General features: G+C 43.9%; 2 protein-coding genes across 3 annotated transcripts; both read left to right on the forward strand.

The window, feature by feature from the left end:
• Window positions 1–207: 207 nt before the first annotated feature.
• On the forward strand, window positions 208–16,091 carry LOC110538718 (nucleus accumbens-associated protein 1). Of its 2 annotated transcripts, none has more exons than XM_036938862.2 (8): window positions 208–543; window positions 4,967–5,119; window positions 5,497–5,754; window positions 7,733–8,354; window positions 8,840–9,010; window positions 11,067–11,172; window positions 11,811–11,908; window positions 12,088–16,091. In XM_036938862.2, exons 2-8 carry the CDS (start codon window positions 4,994–4,996, stop codon window positions 12,378–12,380), a joined length of 1,674 nt encoding a protein of 557 aa, XP_036794757.1. In that variant the 5' UTR covers window positions 208–543; window positions 4,967–4,993; the 3' UTR covers window positions 12,381–16,091. The 2 variants fall into 2 exon arrangements, with proteins under 2 accessions (XP_036794757.1, XP_036794758.1); XM_036938863.2 differs by lacking the exon at window positions 208–543 and adding an exon at window positions 783–1,709.
• A 1,083-nt stretch (window positions 16,092–17,174) lies between these two features.
• On the forward strand, window positions 17,175–21,868 carry LOC110538719 (immediate early response gene 2 protein). Its single transcript, XM_021625677.3, has one exon. It carries the CDS (start codon window positions 17,977–17,979, stop codon window positions 18,544–18,546), a length of 570 nt encoding a protein of 189 aa, XP_021481352.3. The 5' UTR covers window positions 17,175–17,976; the 3' UTR covers window positions 18,547–21,868.
• Window positions 21,869–23,107: the final 1,239 nt, after the last annotated feature.

Genomic DNA, 23,107 nt, shown 5'->3' on the forward strand with positions numbered 1-23,107 from the left:
GCTATAAAGCAGGTCCAACTCAGCCATGCAATGGTAGAACTCAGGGCTCCATCTCTCTCTAAGCAAAATGTGTTTTTATTTGATTCCCCGTACCCGTTACTTGCAGGCATGATTATTTATTCTTTGCACGCACTGGGTTCACCTAAATGAATGTAGTCCAGACACACGTGCACGCACACACACAGCTTACTTTCCCATTTCCATCTCACACACAGCACAGGGAGAATGGATAGAGGCGGTTTCTGCACGCTGCTGTGCCAATGCGCAAACACATCACGCCGTGGGATAGGTCTCCCCAAATTGAGGCTGTGCTTGAGACGATCATGCGATTGAATGATGAGCGCGTCATGCTTGTCTTTCTGTTCGGCGCGATCGGTGACTCCGAGCTCCGCAATCCCCTGGGACACTGTTCCGCCCTCGATAGCTCTGCGATCGGCGTCTCGCCATTGCTCACAACGAATGGCTGCCTGTAGCAAGAGAGTGCGGGGAGAGGGCTATCGAATCCTCCATTGAAACGTTTTGGATCAGTTTCCCAGCTAAGGGGTGAGCATCTGCTGGAGAATGAGGATGTCTGTTGGGGTCGTATGAGGATGCAGGGGCGGTGGGCGACGACGCCGGGGCTAGACCGGTGTCCCTAGTTGGCACCGCGGTTTGGGGCAGATGGGTTCGGAATGTTTCGTGGGGGTAAACTATTGTTTTGGGAAAGGTGTGCGATGGGGGATGGGTTGGTAAGAGGATGGCACCATCACAAACTTTAAACACCTCACCGGCTTGCGACTTCCGAGCCCCACATGCCTTTGTGGCTACTTTCTCCTCCGCAATATGATCGAAAACTTTTTTACAGTGCACGATCAAATATTTTTATGTACCGTCAATTGTAAGAATTTATGTGAGCTACACGATTAAAATAATTGTAAGTTTCGGATACAAATATTTTGGCCATCTATCACATTGGTGAGAAGTGGTTAAATAGATGTCTTGTCTACCGACTTGAAACACCCCTGTTCTGTGCCGCACTGGTTCCGTCTGGCTCGCCCTCATCTGCTGCGTGTCCTGAGATGACCTGTTGATGTCGGTAAAATGGAGTATAGCAGTGGGAGTCATTTCCCCATCCCAAAAATATTTAAATAAATACGATTTGGAATCGATAGCTGACACCGTGGGACAACTGTCAACCTCATCGATACAGTTTGTGACAATCTGTTGTTTTTAATTCGTGGGTAATCGCGGAAGCAGCGGATACTGTGCGGTTGTCTGAGTGCATGAGGTGGATGGTGCGCTGGGGCGAACCCAAAATATTTTAGCAGTGCTATGTTAGCTTGCTAGTTTAGCTAGCTTAGCTAGTCCTGACAGGCACCCGATTCACAGGCCTGCGGATGGGATGCGTATATTGCAATGAAAGACGGGACTAAAAGCGAAAGATGTGGACCTTTTCAAACTGATTAAAGTTCGTTATATCCGTATACGTTTTTGACAGCTGGCAAACGCCGTGGCGCTCCTGGATCGCGTGTTGCTGCAGTCACTGCCATTCTCTGTCGCCCCCCGGCCCGTGCCAGTGGAGCACTCCGAGCGGGCAGACTGGCACACGGCGCGGCGGTCACCTCGGTACACAGACAGCAATCGCCGCGGTTTGATCTTGTATCCTGGTCAAAACGCAACTCGCTGGAGATACAATTTGTAGCTAGTAACAGCTAGCTATCACTTAAGAGGTTTGCTTTGAACTGTTTAATTTAATTGGTATTTAATGAATGTGGTTCGGGAACAGTTTTCGATGTGATCAATTTGAGCATGCCTATATCAATTTGCATGTTACGTGAATTCATTGAAACGATGAATAATGTATTTCAATGATGGTCAGTAGCCCTTCAATAAGAAAAGTAAACATTGAATTGATAGTTGCATTGTGTTAGGCAACATTTTATAGCAGGCAAGCTATATCCTTACAGTAGACATGGGTTTTGAAACCAGGAAATGCCTATAAAATAGTTGTGCGAGCACCTTTATTTTTTTTACCCATATTTTACCAGGTAAATTTACTGAACACGTTCTAATTTAAAGCAATGACCTGGATATTGTTAAAGGGGAGAGGAGGGGGGATGAATGTGTGAAAGCTGATGATGCCAGTTTGGAAATGTATCCAGGACACCGGGGTTAACATAACACCCCTACTCTTACAATAAGTGCCATGGGATCTTTAGTGACCACAGAGAGTCAGGACACCTGCTTAACGTCCCGTCTGAAAAATGTCACCCTACACAGGGCAATGTCCCCAATCACTGCATTGGGGTCTCCTTCGACCAGAGGCAGTAGTGCCCCCTACTCCCATCCAGGGACTGACCAGGACCTTGCTTAGTCTCAGAGGCAAGCCAACAGTGGGATGCAGGGTGGTATGTTGCTGGCCACCACCCATGCAACCCTCTCTAATAATCTGTAAGGCAATCTAAATTAATTTAGCAGTTGGTGTTTTCACAGACTATCGTCTAGGAGTGTGGATAAACTGGATTTTTTTAAAACTTTCTATAAGATCACAAATACGGTCCTTGGTCCATCACAACATCACATAAGCTGTGGCTGCATTTTAAATGCTGGTAAAACATTCTTGAGGCTCCTGTGAAAAGACTGGCACTTATGTTGACACTGTGTGACCTAGTTTTGTGACTGACTCCACTGCCCGGTATGAGATGTGAGGCAGTGGGTGAACTGAACTTCTCCTCCTCTGCCCTCTAACCTGGCTGCTGTGCCTGACATTACCCCTTTTCTGGGCACAGCCCTTGTTCAGGCACCTCTCCTACCCTCCTTGGTCGCTCTCTCAGTGCAAACTCCACAAACACACCCATGCTTTATTCTATTCTGTGTGTGTGTCCTGCCAAACTGTAAACAGGCAGTATTGTTTAGTGTGTGTGTGTGTGTTTGTTTGCGTTGGTGTGTGTGAGTGCGCATCTGTGTTTTTGCGAGAGGGCATAAGAGAGAGGGATGGAGACAAAGACGGTGTTTCTTTTACCAGTGTGGCTGGCTGGATCCCAAAACAAGGCTTATATGTTGGGCCGCTTACTTCACTTTTAATATGTTAGTCAGACTTCTTGTGAATCTTGTGTTTCACTAGGTGAGAAGATTCTAACGGTCTGTTAATGCTGCCACATAGTATCCACCCTGTCAATGGCAGCTTTTGTGTGTGTGTGTGTGTAGTCTATAAGCGGATGACTGCGTGTGACTGTGTAGGTGCATAGATGCATGCTAGAACATGCATGTGTAATGGATGCAATAATAGCCTATAGCATCAGTTAGCGAATCAGATGCTTTTATGAAAAGTGACTAGTTGACAGTGACACATTCAGTATGGGTGGCCCCCTGCCCGTGTTATGGGGTAAGCTGAGGTGGATGTCTGTGCTGTTTATGGTTGTTATGGGGTTAGCTGAGGTGGATGTCTGTGCTGAGCTTCAGAGATAGTAGGAGGGGAGAGGAGGCGCCTGCACCCTTAAAAAGTTCAGTGTATCTTAATAGTTCAAAGTGGCTCACTGTCTTTGTCTCCTCCTCTTCATCCACACACACCATTCTATATGATGTTGTCGAGAGGAATGACAGACCTTTAATTTCTATTGACTTTAGAGCATAGGCCTATGAAATATTAGAGGGCTGCAGGTTTAGGTTGTTGTATGTTTGAGAGAATAGGTTATGGGCAATTCAAACAAACCCACATTGTAGTACTGTAGGAGTAGGATATTTACACAGATGTAAACACACATTTTACAATCAAATAACATCTCTGAATTGGTTTTAGACAGTTTTAGGCCTATATAAATAGCAGATAGAAGTGATATGCTTTCACTTTTCAGAATAAGGTGTGTATGTGTGGTGTGTGTGTGTGTGTATGGGCATTGACATTTGCTACATATGGAAAAGTAGGCTTTTCAAATAGTATTTTAAGGGTCTCCTTTCTGCTCAAAACACACTGTAAAATGGTTTACTTTGTCTGAATGACAAATGAAAGTGTTAGGTTCACTTCAGTTGCTTCCAAATGGGTATCATCACTAAACATGTTTTGTCCATTGGAGGGTGCTGTCTGTTAGTGTTAAGGTCAGTGATGAGCTGATAGGATTTCCTCTCCGTATGATGGGTGCTTTGGTTGGGCATTATTTTACAGCCCTCTATCTACCTGGTGTCCTTAGAAATTATATGGTAATAGTAGTTAAATTACTTGATAATTAGGCCCTCCTTCTTAGTGGTTTCTCATTGATTGTAACATGCACCACTAGTACCATGTTACTTGTTATAGTGAACAAATGAACAGGCCCAGCCACTGGGGAGACAGGCCCAGCCAATCAGTTTTTCCCCACAAAATGGCTTTAGTACAGTAAGGCTGGTTGGACGTACTGCTAAATTCTCTGAAATGACGTTGGAGACCGCTTATGGTAGAGAAATGAACATTCAATTATCTGGCAACAGTTCTGGTGGACATTCCTGTATTCAACATGCCAAATTGTCCACTCCCTCCAAACTTGAGATATCTGTGGCGTTTTGTGACAAAACTGCACATTTATAAATAGCCTTTTATTGTCCCCAGCAAAAGGTGCAACTGTGTAATGGTCATGCTGTTTAATCAGCTTTTTGATATGCCACACCTGTCAGGTGAATGGATTATCTTGGCAAGGGAGAAATGCTCACTAAAAGAGACGTACAAAAATTATGCACAACATTTGAGAGAAATAAGCTTTTTGTAAGTATGGAACATTCCTGGGATCTTTTATTTCAGCTCATGAAACATGGGACCAACACTTTACATGTTACATTTACATTGTTGTTCAGTGTACCAATGGTGTTGGAATCCATGATATAGGTTAAGTACAGGGCATTACTGTTTGTTGCTTCATTAGGTTGGGGACAAATGGGTCAGCCTCATGCAGAAGATTGGTAACTGATTTAATTGGCTCTTTTCAAATATGTTGCTGATATCTCTCTCTCCCTCCAGACCCTGTGGTGGTGTGCGTAGCGCACCATGGCCCAGACCCTTCAGATGGCGATTCCTAACTTTGGCAACAACGTCCTGGAGTGTCTGAACGAGCAGCGTCTCCAGGGGCTCTACTGCGACGTCTCCGTGGTCGTCAAGGGTCACGCCTTCAAGGTGGGATATTACTGTGTGAATTACGTAGATTGTGTACTATAATGTACATTTTAGTTTTTTTAGTGTTCTGATGTACAAGACCCATTATTTATCTATGGGTCTATCCCGGCGGTAACGGATTGATTTTTATGAGTTTATTATCCCGTTGCCCTTCATGACTTGCCATTATTGGTCAACATTTATTGATGTTAGAAAAATAACAGAGAAAATCGAATCACTGAATCAGAATCTGAATGATCAGAATCATGACATTTTGCACCTCCCAAAAGATCAACCACACAGTTTTAAAATAAATGTATCGTTCAAACAAAGGAAACATTCCTTATATAACTCATAACTCTATAGAATCTTCTTACTCCTCCCTCCTTCTCCTCCAGGCTCACCGTGCCGTGCTTGCGGCCAGCAGCTCTTACTTCCGGGACCTCTTCAGCACTGGGGGAGGCAGCGGCTCCAAGACCCCCACAGTGGTGGAACTCCCCCCGGCCGTCCAGCCCCAGAGCTTCCAGCAGATCCTGGCCTTCTGCTACACAGGCCGCCTCAGCATGACAGTGGGAGACCAGTTCCTCCTCATGTACACCGCAGGCTTCCTGCAGATCCAGCAGATCATGGAGAAGGGCACAGAGTTCTTCCTCAAGGTAATAATACATGGGTTTTATATAGCCTTTTTAACAACCCAAGCATGTTTTAAATGAAAACTCCACCAAAAAACAATATTTTGGTATTTGTTTCATTAGTCCATTTTTTATTTTACCTTTATTTAACCAGGCAAGTCAGTTAAGAACAAATTCTTATTTTCAATGACGGCCTGGGAACAGTGGGTTAACTGCCTGTTCAGGGGCAGAACGACAGATTTGTACCTTGTCAGCTCGGGGGTTTGAACTCGCAACCTTCCGGTTACTAGTCCAACGCTCTAACCACTAGGCTACCCTGCCGCCCCATTGTTGATATAGTCCAGAAATGTTTTGCATGTCAGCAATCAACTTTTCAAGATATATAACTTTCAAAATACAGAAATACAGACTTTATGATGCGTTTTGAATCATGTGATACCGGCTGCAAAACATTTGACCAAAATAATGTTTTTGGGTGCCTCCTTCAAAGGGGAGTCTTGTCCTGCATCACAATCACACACAGTGACCACAGGTTGTGCCGTTATGCTGTGCTCTTTATTCAGAGGTCTTAGAATAATACGCACATACATACCAGGGTTTCTGTTAGCCTGTAATAGATTGCTTTTGTCCGTATAAAAAAAATAATGCAGATAAATAACATTTGCGTCGGCCAACTGCTAGGGAGAAGAGAAAATCCAATTGCGAAATAATGCTTTTCAGCCTATTTATTGATGGAAATACATTTGACGGGTCATGCTTATCGGTCTATTGGGTAATCTGCATAATTTAGTGGAAGTAAATTGGTACGTGTGTGCAGTATATTTGTATGTACAGTATCTTAAAATACGAGGTCAAATTATTACGACTTCGGGGCTCTGGAAAGAGGCCTGATTTCCTGAGTTGGAATTCCGAGTTGGATGACTGTTCAAAACTCTTCTCCCAGTCAGAGCTTGTTTTTTCCCCAGTTCCCAGTTGTCTTGAACGCACTGAAGTCAGAAGTCAGAGATTTCTCAGTTGCTTTGAACGCTGCATCACACGGCAACAGAAGGCAGGCTTCATCAGCGCGTCACACACCACTTTGCAATGAGCTGGAGGCAGTATGCATTTTGAAAACATATACTTCATTGTTTGAAACCTGAATGTTTTAATACACATTTCAGCATGTCTTATGTTGCTTCAAAGTAGCCTATTAGATCTCCTCTCGTTCTAAATTTCTAACGGATATTTTCATCTGTTACATGAAACCGGTCGCATGTGTAGTGGCCTTTTGATAATGGTGTTTTCCTGCTAATTGCATTATGGAACAAACATTCGTGCATAGCCTGCTGCCTTGTGCACAGTGCTGCGCTTATAATGTGAAGAAATAATAGTTTATCAACATTTTAAGCTAAACGTTCTGATCTGTTGCCTCAGACTCATTGCTTTTATGTAGCTTAGGCCTACTGATGAATTTGGGCCCACAACTGGCCCAGAGTCTGTTTGAAATAGGCTATTTATTTTCAACAAGCTGACCAATAGAATAGGTAGCCTTAACATTTCTACTATAGTAGATTGACACAGGCTAGTGATTTTGCTGTTGGTTACTCATCTTGTTGGCTGAAGAAAAGTAAATGTGTTTGAAGTGCACATCAGAAGGACCGCACATCGTTGCATCCTCGACTTGCATGTTCTGTGAATATGAATGACCGTATTCTAAATGTGATTGCTGTCGTTCTGAGCACCGTGGGTGGACGCCCTAATCACGCTATGCACCAAATGCAAATGTTTCCGGTAAATGAAAATGTTGCTGATCAAGTGTCCGGCGCCACATGTTCAGAAACCCTGATACATTTTGAACGTGTTTAGCAGAACTCTACCAGGTGTTTCCAGAGCGACAGTACACTCAACTGAGATGCGTAAACAACCACTTATCACAATCATTGCAAGTATTTGCATATACAGTATATTTATATTTCCATAATAAACTATTGATAAATGTATTCTCTCCATATTCCTCCTCCAGGTTTCCTCGCCCAGCTGTGACTCCCAGGGCCTGCAAGCCGAGGAGGCTCCGCCCTCTGAACCCCAGAGCCCCGTCACTCAAACCGTTGCCATGGGGACTGGCAGTCGCCCCGCCTCCTGCCTTACCCCCCTCCCCCTCGTGTCGCGTGTGAAGACAGAGCAGCAGGGCAACCAATCAGAAGCCTCGCCCTACTCGGTGGTGTGCACCCCTGTGGCCAAGCGCTTGTGGGAGGGAGGCAGCAGCCGAGACGGGGGTGGAGGGGGCTCAGGTGGAGGCGGGTCCAGGAAAGCCGCCCGCTTTTCCCAGGAGTCCGTGCGAGGGAGTGCCATCCAGAGCTCGGGGGCGCTGGCACTGGCGATGGGGATGGGGGCCAGCGGGGCGGGGATAGGATCAGGGGTCGGGGGTCACGGCAGCGGGTCCAACGGGAGTGTGGTCTCCATGGGCAACGTGGCATCGGAGGGCGCCAGCCCGGGCACGATGAGCGCCTACACCAGTGACTCGCCTATCAGTTACCATGACGAGGAGGAAGAGGAGGAGGTGACGGAGGAGCAGACGGAGGAGCAGTACAGGCAGATCTGTAACATGTACACCATGTACAGCATGCTCAACGTGGGCGCTGCAGGTACTGGTGTGTGTGTGTGTGTGTGTGTGTGTATAAAGGTCAGACCAGACAGATCTGTAACATGTACAGCATGCTCAACGTGGGCGCTGCAGGTACCGGTGTGTGTGTGTGTGTGTATAAAGGTCAGACCAGACAGATCTGTAACATGTACACCATGTACAGCATGCTCAACGTGGGCGCCGCAGGTACCGGTGTGTGTGTGTGTGTGTGTGTGTATATAAAGGTCAGACCAGACAGATCTGTAACATGTACAGCATGCTCAAAGTGGGTGCCGCAGGTACCGGTGTGTGTGTGTGTGTGTGTGTGTATATAAAGGTCAGACCAGACAGATATGTAACATGTACACCATGTACAGCATGCTCAACGTGGGCGCCGCATATTATTATATATATATAATTTATTTATATATATAATTTATTTATATATATATATATATATATATAAGGTCAGACCAGATCTAACACACGTCTTTCTCCCTCTGGTAGCTGGTGAGCGTGTGGAGGCCCTGCCGGACCACTCAGAGACCCGGGGTCGTATGCGGGGTCGCCAGGACCTGTCGTCTCTCCCCGCTGAGCTCATCACACAGATAGGCAACCGCTGCCACCCCAAACTATACGAGGAGGGGGACCCCGCAGAGAAACTAGAGCTTGTCTCAGGTCAGTGTGTGTGGATCCATTCTGTCATTTCAGAACTAGAGTAGGAGAAGGGTCAGAGAAGGGTCTAGGGACCGAAGTGGAATGTGGCCTTGTTAAAGATGTGCTATCTTAATTTGAACAGCAGGAAACTAATCGTGCAGCAACAGGAAATGTGAATTATTATGAGGATTATAATTAATGGACATGTTGTAGGGGTTGATAGATTTTCCGTTAGGGTGAATCTAGTCTGAAATGTTAAAATGGAAGCCTTTTTAAACGTTGAATACACTAGTTTGCATCTTCTCTGCAACAACCGAGTGATCAAATGAAGATAGGGTATAAGCGGTGTACTGAGTGTAGAAAACGTTAAGAACACCTGCTCTTTCAATGACAGACTGACCAGCTATGATCCCTTATTGATGTCCCTTGTTAAATCCACTTCAATCAGTGTAGATGAAGGGGTGGAGATGGGTTGAACAAGCATTTTTAAGCCTTGAGACATAGATTGGCTCACACATTCAAAGGGTGAATGGGCAAGGCAACATATTTAAGTGCCTTTGAACGGGGTATGGTAGTAGGTGCCAGGGGCACCAGTTTGGGTCAAGAACTGCAACACTGCTTGGTTTTTCATGCTCAACAGTTTCCTGTGTCTATCGAGAATGGTCCACCACCCAACGTGATTCAACTGTGAGAAGCATTGGAGTCAACATGGGCCAGCATCCCTGTGGAACACTTTTGACCCCTTGTAGAGTCCATGCCCGATGAATTGAAGCTGTTCTAAGGGCAAAAGGGGGGTTGCAACTCCATATTCAGAATGTGTTCATAATGTTTGGTACTCTTAGTGTATACTATACACACACTGTATAGTCTACTCTAGTAGTTGTCCTTACATGACTAGTGAAATGGGATGTGGCCTGGTTCTGCAGTACACTGAGAGTGGTCCTTACATGACTAGTGAAATGGGACGTGGCCTGGTTCTGCAGTACACTGAGAGTGGTCCTTACATGACTAGTGAAATGGGACATGGCCTGGTTCTGCAGTACACTGAGAGTGGTCCTTACATGACTAGTGAAATGGGACATGGCCTGGTTCTGCAGTACACTGAGAGTGGTCCTTACATGACTAGTGAAATGGGACATGGCCTGGTTCTGCAGTACACTGAGAGTGGTCCTTACATGACTAGTGAAATGGGACATGGCCTGGTTCTGCAGTACACTGAGAGTGGTCCTTACATGACTAGTGAAATGGGACGTGGCCTGGTTCTGCAGTACACTGAGAGTGGTCCTTACATGACTAGTGAAATGGGACGTGTCCTGGTTCTGCAGTACACTGAGAGTGGTCTTTACATGACTAGTGAAATGGGACATGGCCTGGTTCTGCAGTACACTGAGAGTGGTCTTTACATGACTAGTGAAATGGGACATGGCCTGGTTCTGCAGTACACTGAGAGTGGTCCTTACATGACTAGTGAAATGGGACATGGCCTGGTTCTGCAGTACACTGAGTGGTCCTTACTGTGAGATGACTGTATGTAAGAGATGAGGCATGTGTCAGTGTGGTTAATATTAGCCACGTCGAGGCCTCACTGGGAGCCTATGTTACGTTCCACTGCCACCTTGTCCTAGAGTACACTGTCAGTCTACACGTGGACTACAGTCAAGTATTCCCATCTGTTTGGCCTGCTGCTTGTTTGTTTATTATGCCGAGTCAGACCCAGGATGGGTGTTTGGGTCTATGTTTCAGTGTGTGTGTTCTTCTTTGATATTGTGTGTGTAAACAGGATGTGTCTGTGTGTGTTTTACAGATGGTGTGTGTGGTGTATGAGGGGTATATCCAGGTTTGTGTGTGTAAACAGGATGTGTCTGTGTGTGTTTTAAAGATGATGTGTATGGGGGGGTATATCCAGGTTTGTGTGTGTAAACAGGATGTGTCTGTGTGTGTTTTTAAAGATGATGTGTATGGGGGGGTATATCCAGGTTTGTGTGTGTAGAATTTCAATAGGGCTAGTGTCTGGAGTAGTCCATGGTGACACTGTTCTGTGTGTTTGTTGATGATTCTCACTAGTGTGTCTCTGCAGGTACGTGTGTGTTCATATCTCGAGCCCAGCTGATGAACTGTCATGTGAGTGCAGGGACCAGACACAAGGTGTTGCTCAGGAGGCTGCTGGCTGCCTTCTTCGACAGGTTAGTGTGTCTCTCTCTCTCACACATCTGACGTGGGTGTTTATACGTCTGACAAGTGTGGGTGTTTATACGTCTGACAAGTGTGGGTGTTTATACGTCTGACAAGTGTGGGTGTTTATACGTCTGACAAGTGTGGGTGTTTATACGTCTGACGTGTCTGTGTGTGTTTATACGTCTGACGTCTGTGTGTGTTTATACGTCTGACGTGTCTGTGTGTTTATACGTCTGACGTGTGTGGGTGTTTATACGTCTGACAAGTGTGGGTGTTTATACGTCTGACAAGTGTGGGTGTTTATACGTCTGACAAGTGTGGGTGTTTATACGTCTGACAAGTGTGGGTGTTTATACGTCTGACGTGTCTGTGTGTGTTTATACGTCTGACGTGTCTGTGTGTGTTTATACGTCTGACGTGTCTGTGTGTGTTTATACGTCTGACGTGTGTGTGTGTGTTTATACGTGTGTGTGTGTTTATACGTCTGACGTGTCTGTGTGTGTTTATACGTGTGTTTATACGTGTATGTGTTTATACGTCTGACGTGTGTGTGTGTGTGTGGGTGTTTATACGTCTGACGTGTGTGTTAACAGTTGATGGATGTCTGTATGCTTATAAAGGTATCATTATACTCTCTCCCTGTCAGGAATACTCTGGCTAACAGCTGTGGAACGGGAATACGCTCCTCCACTAACGACCCCAGCCGCAAGCCCCTGGACAACAGAGTGTTGCACGCAGTCAAATGTGAGTGTTTCACTTAAACACAAGTGCCTTTTTGTTAGTACAAATGAACGGCTGATTTATGATTGGGCTCATCAATCCTAACTCTGGTCTATTCCTCTTTTCTCTCTTATTCTCTCTCTATTCCCCTCCTTCCCTCCCTCATTCCTTCCTCCCCTCTCTCTCTCTCCTCCCTCCATCAGTCTACAGCCAGAACTTCGCCACGAGCTTCAAGGAGAGCGAGATGAACGCCATCGCGGCGGACATGTGCACCAACGCCCGCCGCGTCGTCCGCAAGAGCTGGATCCCCAAGCTGAAGCTGCTCATGGCCGAGGGCGACGCGTACTCCGCCTTCCTCCCCGACGCCAAGATGGAGGCCGACGCCCTAGGGGCGGAGCCAACTTTTGAACCCAACTCCCTGGAGGGCGCCGAGACGGGCGGCTCGTCCGGCGAGTCGCTGCAGGGGGTGGGCAGCGACGGAGGCACTTTGTTTTAGATGGGGAGGTGGAGTACAGAAGTGTTTAGAAGACGATGATGATGATGATGATGAATACCTATATTTCCCTGTACTCCTTTCTTCTCCTCTGGTGGTGTGGCCCATCTCCCTGACCCTTTGGCCTTTTGATCCTCCACCTCCGACTCTGAAACGTTGCTAGGGGAAACAGGGGTTGTTACCTGGATGTTAACCAGGAAGTTATGCTTTAATTTTGAAAGCGAGAGTCCAAGCAATCGTAACTTCCAATATGGTTTCTGCTGTATATTAGTATGGGGGTAGAGAAAGGGTGATGGGTTTGTGGGGATGCAGTATTTTTGGGGGATTAACCAAATTCCTGCCTCACCATATCAAAACACATTCCCCTGGTTTTGAATGTAGATGTCAGCAGCATTGCACAATGTCAGTCTGAACGATTGTATCCCAACCTCTTGAGGAACAACAAACCGACTACTCTATGGATATGAGAGAGACTGTAGTTTCTCTCTAGAATGAGAGAAAGAGAAAAGGGGAGAGAGGGAGCGATAGAAAGACCCCTAACCCACCAACCCCACACCCTTCTGTGACCAGAACAAAATGATTATGCCCTCAGTTTTAATGTACTGTCTCTCTTCTTGTAGCTTTTCTGATCACAGCTCGTTTCTCTGTTTGTAACATACGATGGATCCAGAGATGAGGACTACAGGTGCACAACCTGTAATTGTAAAGAAATCCAAGGGGGAAAGAAAAAGACGGTCATATTTTTTTGAATATGTATTTATACAACTGTTGTTGTGTACAGAGAGAAAGAGAGGGATTGGTTTTAAATCTCTGTTGTTTTATTGTATTTTGAACAGCTGTTTTTGCAAAGAAAGTCCTGCGCCGAAAAATAAGATTTAAAAGCAAATAAGTAAAAGTGCTATTTTTGCATAAAAATATGGTATTGATCAAGTGGTCAGAAAAGTCTTAACTTGACAAACTATTGAACTGAAAAATAATCTGTTTTTAAGACAGAACTGGGCACTTTCTACCTGCGGCAATCCAATATAGCTTATCTTATTCTTGTCCTTTTTTCTCTATGGAAATTGTCAAGGAAGCCTACCTATGTGGCTGTTCACAACGATGACTGACTTTGTTATGCTTGCTAGCGAGCTAGCGACGTTACTATGCTAGCTAAACTGCTTACTCGGAAATCACGGCTAAATGTAAAAATGCACAGCTTGAATCAACTGGTCGACTGCTGCAACTATCGTGCTAGCTAGCTAACCCCTCTGTTGGTTAGTGACTTGCTCTGAAGCAGACTACTGACATTACACATCATGAGGTGGTGATTCAATGACCGCAAAACATTTTGGAATAATGGAATGTGCCTTTTTTAATCGACATGGATATGCAGGGGTGGGTCCTGCTTATGTTGATGTTGGGAAGGAGGGAGTAGAATGGGGTTTAAAAGGTGGCAGGTCGTTCAGCTTGAGACAGAGTTGTAACACACACACACACACACACGTGTTCCAAAGAGAGATGGGGTGAGGTCAGGGGGTTTGGCATTCCGGTGGAGTATGTTGGTGTGTTTTAAACAGTCTCATATATGTGCGAGAGCAAGCATTTGTGTTCATTCCTTGAATGTGACTGAAAATTATATTTGTTCCTGTGCGATTGATGTGTGTGAGTGAGTGTGTCCTCCACCTGGTAGTCTTTTGGATTGGTTTAAGACTCCCTCTGCTGGGACACTTGTCTTTGTGAACGATGACCTACACCATCTTCCATACACCTTTGCAATCCAAAAGATGTGAGACACCTTCAGATAGAAAAGTGATGTATAGAGCGGACACAATTCACTTTTCTCCATACGGCAGAGAAGCAGGTCCACTCTATGCATGACATTTCTGTCCTGATTTGCTGTTGTTTAACTCTCTCTCACGCTTGGTAAATCCAAAATGGACAAAGGTGGATATGTTAAAGGGGAGGTGAAGCACCTTTTTAAATGGGATGAACCCATGTTTCCTGCACCTTTTGATAAAAGGTTTTGATGTGTTGTGTGGAGAATCAACCCAAGGGATGGCCTTGTTCAAATACTTTTTAAGCAGCATCCTTCCTCCCTTTCCTTGATGTAAGCACTTCAGGGAAGGGACTAAAGGAAGGGTGCATTTAGAGAGTATAGGAACATAGCCTGCGTCTCAGATCTGTGGATGTGGGATGCACTGGGATGACTCCTGTTGTAAATATTGGGACCGTTGAGCTGACTTTCTTTCTACGCTCTTCTAACGATTTCCTATGTAGGGTGATTGTGTAACAGTGTGGAAGCGATGAAAGAGGACTGTTTTTTTATATATTTTTTATTTTTTACTTGGTCTCGCGTGTTGTCGAGACGTCATGGAGACTGGTGTGTGTGAGCTCCCAGCATGCATTTGGCCTACAGGTCAGAGGAGGAGGATGATGGTTGCTTTGGTCTTAAAGTACTGGCCTAATGTGCTACTGAGTTGGTGTGACTGAAGGGAGGGAGGAGGGGTCATGTTTAGGGAGAGAGGTGTCATGGCTGCAGACTGTCTGTCCATCAGAATATTGTACAGAAAAAAATATTATTTTTCAAAATATTTTTTCTTTTATTGCTTATGTTTTCTTTAAAGAAACATGTACTGTAAAGACCTTAAAGAAATGCTACTAATTGAAGGTGGTGAATGATTTACCTACTTCTTGCTGAAGAAAACATTGAAAAGGAAAGAAAGATAACTGTACGATAGCTAGACAGAGCACTGATAGCTAGACAGAGAACTGTATATATTTTTTTCATTGTTTGTGATGAGGGTTCCATGAGAGGTTCTTCCAGGGGGGGGACTAGGGCACTGTACTGTCTGTCTCGTCTATTGGGGGGAATGATTTTTGGGGAGGTGGGTGGGTAGTAGTGGGTGTGTGACGCTATAGAGGTCTGAATTACAAACTTTGCACCTGTTATTGAACCTATACACCAGGGTCTGATTTCACCCTGCTGAACAGATCCCATGATATTATGGACACTGTCAGATCCACTCTTGTTCACCACCTGCTGTTCACATGTGGTACTGGAGCTACCACCAGATGACAGTATTTCCCCCACAGACCATAGTCAATGACTGAGTTGGTTACTAAGTGATCAAAGTTCAGTTTTGTGTGTTTTGGAGAGGGTTACTTCTCTTAGCTCTGAAGCACAAGACTATAGGAACAGAAAGGAATGTTTGTTTGTGTGGGACAGGACAGTTCAAGCTGATTCATCCTCCATCCCTACAGGTAGATGTCCCTCTTCCCCCAACACACACATCTCAAGAGGATGGACAAACAAAGGCAGTGTCCAGTGTGGTGTATATAGGCTTGGAGAAGGACCGTTTTTCACATATACATATATAAATATGAATATATGTATAGATATATACTGTATATTATACATAGAGGCACTAAAGAAGTTGGATTGTTAGTCGTGCACTCTCAGCATGAGGTATATACCCACAAACCGCTTATTGAAACCAGTGCAGTAGCATCCCCAATGTCTCTGCCCCTGCTCCTTGCCCTCTGTGACCCTGTAGTGCCAGTGCTCATTCTGTTCTCATTGTTTTCCAAGTGCCAATAACTTTGTGAAACCCCTTAACTGTGACCCAATATTATTCAAGGTAATTGCACATTAACTATTGTAAAGAAAAATCATTAAGATAAATGTCAACATGGATTAAAAAAAAACTATCTTAATAAAAGGTTTGTAACAAATGATTTGTGACCTTGCTCCTTTTTTCCAAAATATTTGTACCACTGACAAGATTGACTTGTAAATTATAGGTTTGCTACCTGCTGTAATTAGACATGATCAAAGGTCACTCTGTTGTGGTGATTTTGGCAATAATGAAGATGGGCCATTTAAAGTGAGCACCAAATGGAATGTGGGCAAGGGAGTGCATAGTAAGTGAATCAAATCACAGCTCATCAAATGAATGCTTCTTGGTTCCATTTGGACCTTGACTTAGAAATGATGCATACAACTTATATTGGACAGGGACATACTGAACCAAAGAGTCCAGATGGAGGACAGGACAGGAAATACCAGAGGTGTGATTTTGGATTGTTGGAATACAAAAAAAAGTCTCTAAAATTACAATAACACAATCTGAACCGGTCTTTCTGTGTTAATAGAATAAGACATGGTCATGGATGAACCTATATGAAACTCCACCATTTTTCAGTGTTTGGTTTACCTTTCATGTAATATAAAGTATTAGGTCTTGAAGAAACCATGTAAAAGCCATGCAAAAAAAATATATATATTTCACCTTCATTTAACCAGGTAGGCCAGTTGAGAACAAGTTGTGAAATGAATGAAAGCTTGATGAGGGAGAAAGTTTTCTTTGCCAATCCAGAGACAGTTGACTGATAGTTTGATTAGCACTGAGCAGCATGGCTTGCTTGCTCCTTTCATCAATGTCAGATTTCCAGCGGCATCCTTGCTGCCAGATGTGCATCCCAAAATAAATGAGTTGAGTTGACCCCAAAACGCGCCACCACTGGATTAAGCGCGCTCCCGCTGCCCATATTTGGGCTCAGGGAAGCAGGGCGCACAGTCTTGACAACACCAAATAAGGAGATGTGTTCTGACGCAATCCCTAATGGTTCGCACTTTAAATGGCCAATGGAAGCGAGGGTCTCCTAGGCGCGTCATGGATTTTTCACCCGCAGCGCGCTCGCCTCGGTTACCCGTCGGATGTACTTTATATGGGCATCTGTTGATAACCCCTCTGAAAAACAGCCCCCATGGGAGTAATGTTAAAGTAATGTGAAGCAAGAAAAACATGAAGATTCAAGAGTAATTTATCAACACAGCTTTTCCCAGAAAAAAATCATTATATAATGTCTTTGATTGGTGGTCTTGGCCTGATACCAGTAGCTAAATATAAGGCTATTGAGGCATATCATTTTTGTTCAAATTATTAATTAAAAAAAATTGGAACAGTATCAAATGCACATGTTTTATTTAACCTTTAATTAGCCTATAGGCTAATCTATTTTGCAAGAAAGACATGTTCAAGAAAGCAGCAGTCCACTTACACAAGAAAACTAAATGCAATGCCCTTCCACTTAATAATAGATGCCACACACACAATTAGCCTAGTAATAGTAAGACAATGCAACAACTCAATGGCACCGATATTTTATGAATTTCATGGGTTTCTCAGTTTCTGTTTTTTTCATTAGTATACAGTTGACAGTAGTCAGATTTGCATTCATATTCGGTTGTTCAAATTACACAATTATGCAAACAAATGTGGTACAAATAAACACAGCCTAAACACAACCTACACATGTGTCTAGTCATAAATAGTAGTCTAAATATAGTGTAGGAGGCTACTTACTACATGTTATCCGCAGCTCTTGTGGGGCTTTTGGCATAGGAGGAGCTCATGGAAGAATTTACACCTCTCAGATGACAGCGAGCCACTGACGTCAGCGAAGATATAATAAAGCGGCTGTATAGGCACGTTCATGTATGTGTGTGTGTGTGAAGTTTGGAGAATCTAGGCCCTAACGGTAAAGGAAGGTCCAAAGTTGTGGCAATCAAATTAAAGTGTCTCTAAACGTCTTAAGATCAATAATAAGCAACAACATGGAGGTCAGCGCTGAGGCCAAGAGGATTATGGTCCACGCTCTAGGCAAACTATACAGCTCGCGCGCCCAGCGCGGGGGACACCGTCTCCACCGGAGCCTGCTGCTCACGCTCGTAATGCAGTCCGCCCGGAATATCTACCACGCATCGCAGGCCAGTTGTGAAACCACGACAGCAGCAGAGACGATCCAGCAAGAGTCGCCGATGGAGGAAACAACTGGAGACCGTTTGGAGAGGGAGGTTTCATCGTCTCTGTCTGGACTACCCGCGACCCCCCAGCCCCAGGAGATTCCAGTATCCTCCGAGGACGAAACGAACTCACACCCGCTGCACTGCAGTGTAACAGCAGGTAGAGAAGACAAGGAGAACCGGGGCCCGTCGAGGCCTGACCGTAACGCCAGGAAGAGACGGGGCAAGGCGGCCTCGGAGCCCGACTTCCTCCCCTGCAAGAAAGCGAAAATGGAGCAAGGGAGAAATACCGTCATACGGAGCTCTGTGAACTGCTACCGTGTCGGTGGGGACTCCCTGGTCTCATCGGTGCCCATGTTAAAAGCCATTGCTGCGTTTTGAAGGGACAATGAAGAGTTTGCTTTGATTTGGGTTCATAAATACAATTTTGTGACGGAGCAGGAGGAATACGTTGTGGGCAAAACTATCCGGGTATGAGCCGGGTAGAGAGAGAGGAGACCACATATGCGTTCAGACACTATAAATTGCTGTGGTCCCTAATGTTGGAAACTGGGCTGTCCCGGGAACTCAGCGGAGGTTTCTCCGAAAATTGGAGCTTGTTTTGTGAAAGAGGTGACTGATCGTTACGGTAAAAGAGTTCATGCTCTCCCGCTGTGACTTTCCCCGCTGGCTGTGCTCCAAAAGAGGGAGATGGAAGAACATTGGTCTAATACTTTCTAGGGCTGGGCCTGGTCGAAAAGGACTGAAAACAATACACAGCACAAGCCTAAACCGACTGAATAGTGCTGGTTAAAATGACTTTTATAGCCTACACGTGCGCCATGATGCTGAAAATACTAGACCAACCATTTGCTATTAATCACTGCCGTGGGTCCTAGTAATCTAAACATTTGACCTATTACATAAATTGATCCATTAAATGTTCTGAATGTTCTACCGTATGATACATTCACATGTATATTTTGTTAATTTGTACGTTAATTGGTTAAACTGTGGAACTTTTCTTCCATAAGAACCAAAATGAATTGTATCGACACTGATAACCAAAACTGAAACAAACCATACCATACCTCAGTTTTATTTATTAAAACGTTTTATAATGAACTTGAACCTTTTCTCGTTTCCTTTTAACTTGTTGTAGCCTTGTGGAAACGATTCATCATGACATGGGTGCCCACTGCGCACACACTGGTTGAATCAACGTTGTTTCCACTTCATTTCAACCCCCAAAAATCTGTTTTAACGTGGAAGACTGATTGGATTTTTTTTATACACAACGTTTAACTTAAATCCTGATGACATGGTCACATTTTTGCTGAATTCACGTTAGTTGACAACTCAACCAAACGTAAATAAAAAATTAACATTGAACTGACACTTCTACCCAGTGGTTGGGCGGATGTGGGTGTGGTATGGAGTCCGCGTGACTAAAGAAACAAGGGTAGTAAGAATATTGCCCCATGGAGTGTGTGGGGAGGAAACGGCAATGGTTGTGATGAGTCGGAAGCACGCTGTGTCATCGCTATTCTCTCGCTCTCTCTCTCACACACACACACACAGGTTATATTTCCAGGAGGTTACGCTGCTGTAAAGAATGGGACGCAGGACAAACACTATTTCCCGGTCATGAAATTACGTAACGAATGGGTACAATGTATCACTTTTGTTGTTCACCTAGGGAAAATTGAGAGAGATGGTCTATTGTGCCACCCTGGCAGCTGTGGAGTACAGTCAGACATGGGACACTGTTCTCCTAGTGGCATGCAGGGGCATCGGCCTGACCACCCCAATCACTATCTGGGCATGACTGCACGACTGGCCCATGCATCTGGACCAAGATTCTGATAATCAGACAAAAAGACAGTGTGAAACGGCAATAAGGGGCTGCCTGGAGCTCCTTTCATGAGGGTTTACAAACGGGTGTTTGTTTTTGCGCTGCTGGGGGCCGATTCCGAACCAAGTTAAGCGCATGTAAATGGAATGGAATTCCCTTTGTATGCACTTTTTTCTCTATGCTTTTTCTGACCTTGAATTGAATGAGAATAGCACCTGCAATTCATTCTGGGTGGAGATGTAAGAAATTAAGGTGTGGTAGAGGTGTGTTTGCAGATATGCTGTATAATGACCTTCACTAATTCCCTCATTTCCACCACTTTTATGTGCGAGGAAACCATAAATAAGGTCGAGCAAACCTGCCGGTTCCAAGTGTAAAAACCTCTACCTTCTTTGTGAAGGAAAAGCAGACAACAAGTGCTCAGCATACAGTTGAAGTCAGAAGTATACATACACTTAGGTTGGGGTCATTAAAACTAGTTTTTCAACCACTCCACAATTTTCTTGTTAACTATAGTTTTGGCAAGTCGGTTAGGACATCTACTTTGTGCATGACACAGGTCATTTTTCCAACAACTGTTTACAGACAGATTATTTCACTTCACTGTATCACAATTCCAGTGGGTCAGAAGTTTACATACATTAAGTTGGCTGTGACTTTAAACAGCTTGGAAAATTCCAGAAAGTGATGTCATGGCTTTAAAAGATTCTGACAGGCTTATTGACATCATTTGAGGCAACCTGTGGATGTTTTTCAAGGCCTACCTTCAAACTCAGTGCCTCTTTGCTTGACATCATGGGTAAATGAAAAGAAATCAGCCAAGACATCAGAAAAAAAAATGTTGACCTCCACAAGTCTGGTTCATCCTTGGGAGCAATTTCCAAATGCCTGAAGGTACCACGTTCATCTGTACAAACAATAGTACGCAAGTATAAACACCATGGGACCACGCAGCCGTCATACCGCTCAGGAAGGAGACGCGTACTGTCTCCTAGAGGTGAAAGTACTTTGTGCAAATCAATCCCAGAACAACAGGAAAGGACCTTGTGAAGATGCTGGAGGAAACAGGTACAAAAGTATCTATAACCACAGTAAAATGAGTCCTATATCAACATAACATGAAAGGCCTCTCAGCAAGAAAGAAGCCACTGCTCCAAAACCGCCATAAAAAAGCCAGACTATGGTTTGCAACTGCACAAGGGGACAAAAATCGTACTTTTTGAAGAAATGTCCTCTGGTCTGATGAAACAAAAATAGAACTGTTTGGCCATAATGACCATTGTAATGTTTGGAGGAAAAAGGGGAGGCTTGCAAGCCGAAGAATACCATCCCAACAGTGAAGCACGGGGTGGCAGCATCATGTTGTGGAGGTGCTTTGCTGCAGGAGGGACTGGTGCACTTCACAAAATAGATGGCATCATGAGGCAGGGAAATTATGTGGATATATTGAAGCAACATCTCAAGACATCCGTCGGAAAGTTAAAGCTTGGTCGCAAATGGGTCTTCCAAATGGACAATGACCCCAAACATACTTCCAAAGTTGCGGCAAAATGGCTTAAGGACAACAAAGTCAAGGTATTGGAGTGGCCATCACAAAGCCCTGACCTCAAATCTATAGGAAATTTGTGGGCAGAACTGAAAAAGCATGTGCGAGCAAGGAGGCCTACAAACCTGACTCAGTTACACCAGCTCTGTCAGGAGGAATGGGCCAAAATTCACCCAACTTATTGTGTAAAGCTTGTGGAAGGCTACCCAAAATGCTTGACCGAAGTTAAACAATTTAAAGGCAATGCTACCAAATACGAATTGAGTGTATGTAAAATTCTGACCCACTGGGAATGTGATGAAATAAATAAAAGCTTAAATAAATCACTCTCTCTACTATTATTTGGACATTTCACATTCTTAAAATAAAGTGGTGATCCTAATTGACCTAAGACAGGGAATTTCTACTCGGATTAAACGTCAGAAATTGTGAAAAACTGAGTTTAAATGTATTTGGCTAAGATGTATGTAAACTTCCGTCTTCAACTGTATGTGGGAACTCCTTCAAGACTGTTGGAAAAACATTCCTCATGAAGCTGGTTGAGAGAATGCCTAGAGTGGACAAAGCTGTCATCAAGGAAAAGGGTGGCTACTTTGAAGAATCTAAAATTTGAAATATATTTTGATTTTACACTTTTTTGCTTACTACATGATTCCATATGTGTTATTTCATAGTGTTGATTGTCTTTATAATTATTCTACAATGTAGAAATTAGTAAAAAATAAAGAAAAACTTTGAATGAATAGGTTTGTCCAAACGTTTGAATGGTACTGTATGTAAATAAGTTATTTCTGTTTCTTATTTGTAAGAAATTTGCACACTTATCTAAAAACCTGTTTTTGCTTTGTCATTATGGGGTATTGTATGTAAATTGATGAGGGGAAAAAATGTGGAAAAAGGGATGGGTCTGAATACATTACAAATGCAGTGTCTTAGCTGTTGATAAGAGCCAGTTAAATTAGTAATCCGTTTGGAGAAGAGATTGCAATTAAAAATAGCAATTGTTTTGGATTATTTTTCCTTATGATCTGTGGAAGCAAATGTGAAACCAGTAATATGGAAGCAAACTGAAAATCATATCAGCACATGTTTTAATTTTGTGCCCTCATAATTTGCATTGATTAAATTTGGAGACACAAACTATAGGCTTCTGTAGGGCTGGACCAACCGAGTTGATGTATGTGCTACATAATGTTTTAATTATATGCCTAGGCTTTTCTCTGTTTTATTTTACAATTTTTATCATGTTAGATATTAGCCACGGTCGGGAGCCACCTTCAGTAATACCCACATAAATTTATAACTGTCACTTTAGTGTTTGTTTTCTTCAATTTGTAGCTTACATTTCACATCATTCCATATACAGTTCCATGATTTGTGAGGATTACAGGACTATTGTTCAACCCTTATTGTACACTTGTTTCCACCTTCCAATAGCTCATGGTTTGACCTTGGATATGTCAACTTTCAGGATGAATCAAACCAATGTATTTTGATTAATCAATATATTTCATGTGTAAAGGCTCTCCTAACCCCAAAAATACAAGATCAGAGTATTTTGA

Source organism: Oncorhynchus mykiss, chromosome 12, assembly GCF_057628025.1.
Source record: "Oncorhynchus mykiss isolate SJ-2025 chromosome 12, ASM5762802v1, whole genome shotgun sequence".
Lineage (NCBI taxonomy): Eukaryota > Metazoa > Chordata > Actinopteri > Salmoniformes > Salmonidae > Oncorhynchus > Oncorhynchus mykiss.

Excerpts from the sequence above, each read along its gene's own strand:
- LOC110538718 (XM_036938862.2), top strand. The coding sequence starts at position 4,994 with ATGGCCCAGACCCTTCAGATGGCGATTCCTAACTTTGGCAACAACGTC. Across the intron at positions 11,173-11,810 it reads CTGGCTGCCTTCTTCGACAG|GAATACTCTGGCTAACAGCT; the intron begins GTTAGTGTGTCT and ends TCTCCCTGTCAG. Across the intron at positions 11,909-12,087 it reads AGTGTTGCACGCAGTCAAAT|TCTACAGCCAGAACTTCGCC; the intron begins GTGAGTGTTTCA and ends TCCCTCCATCAG.
- LOC110538719 (XM_021625677.3), top strand. The coding sequence starts at position 17,977 with ATGGAGGTCAGCGCTGAGGCCAAGAGGATTATGGTCCACGCTCTAGGC.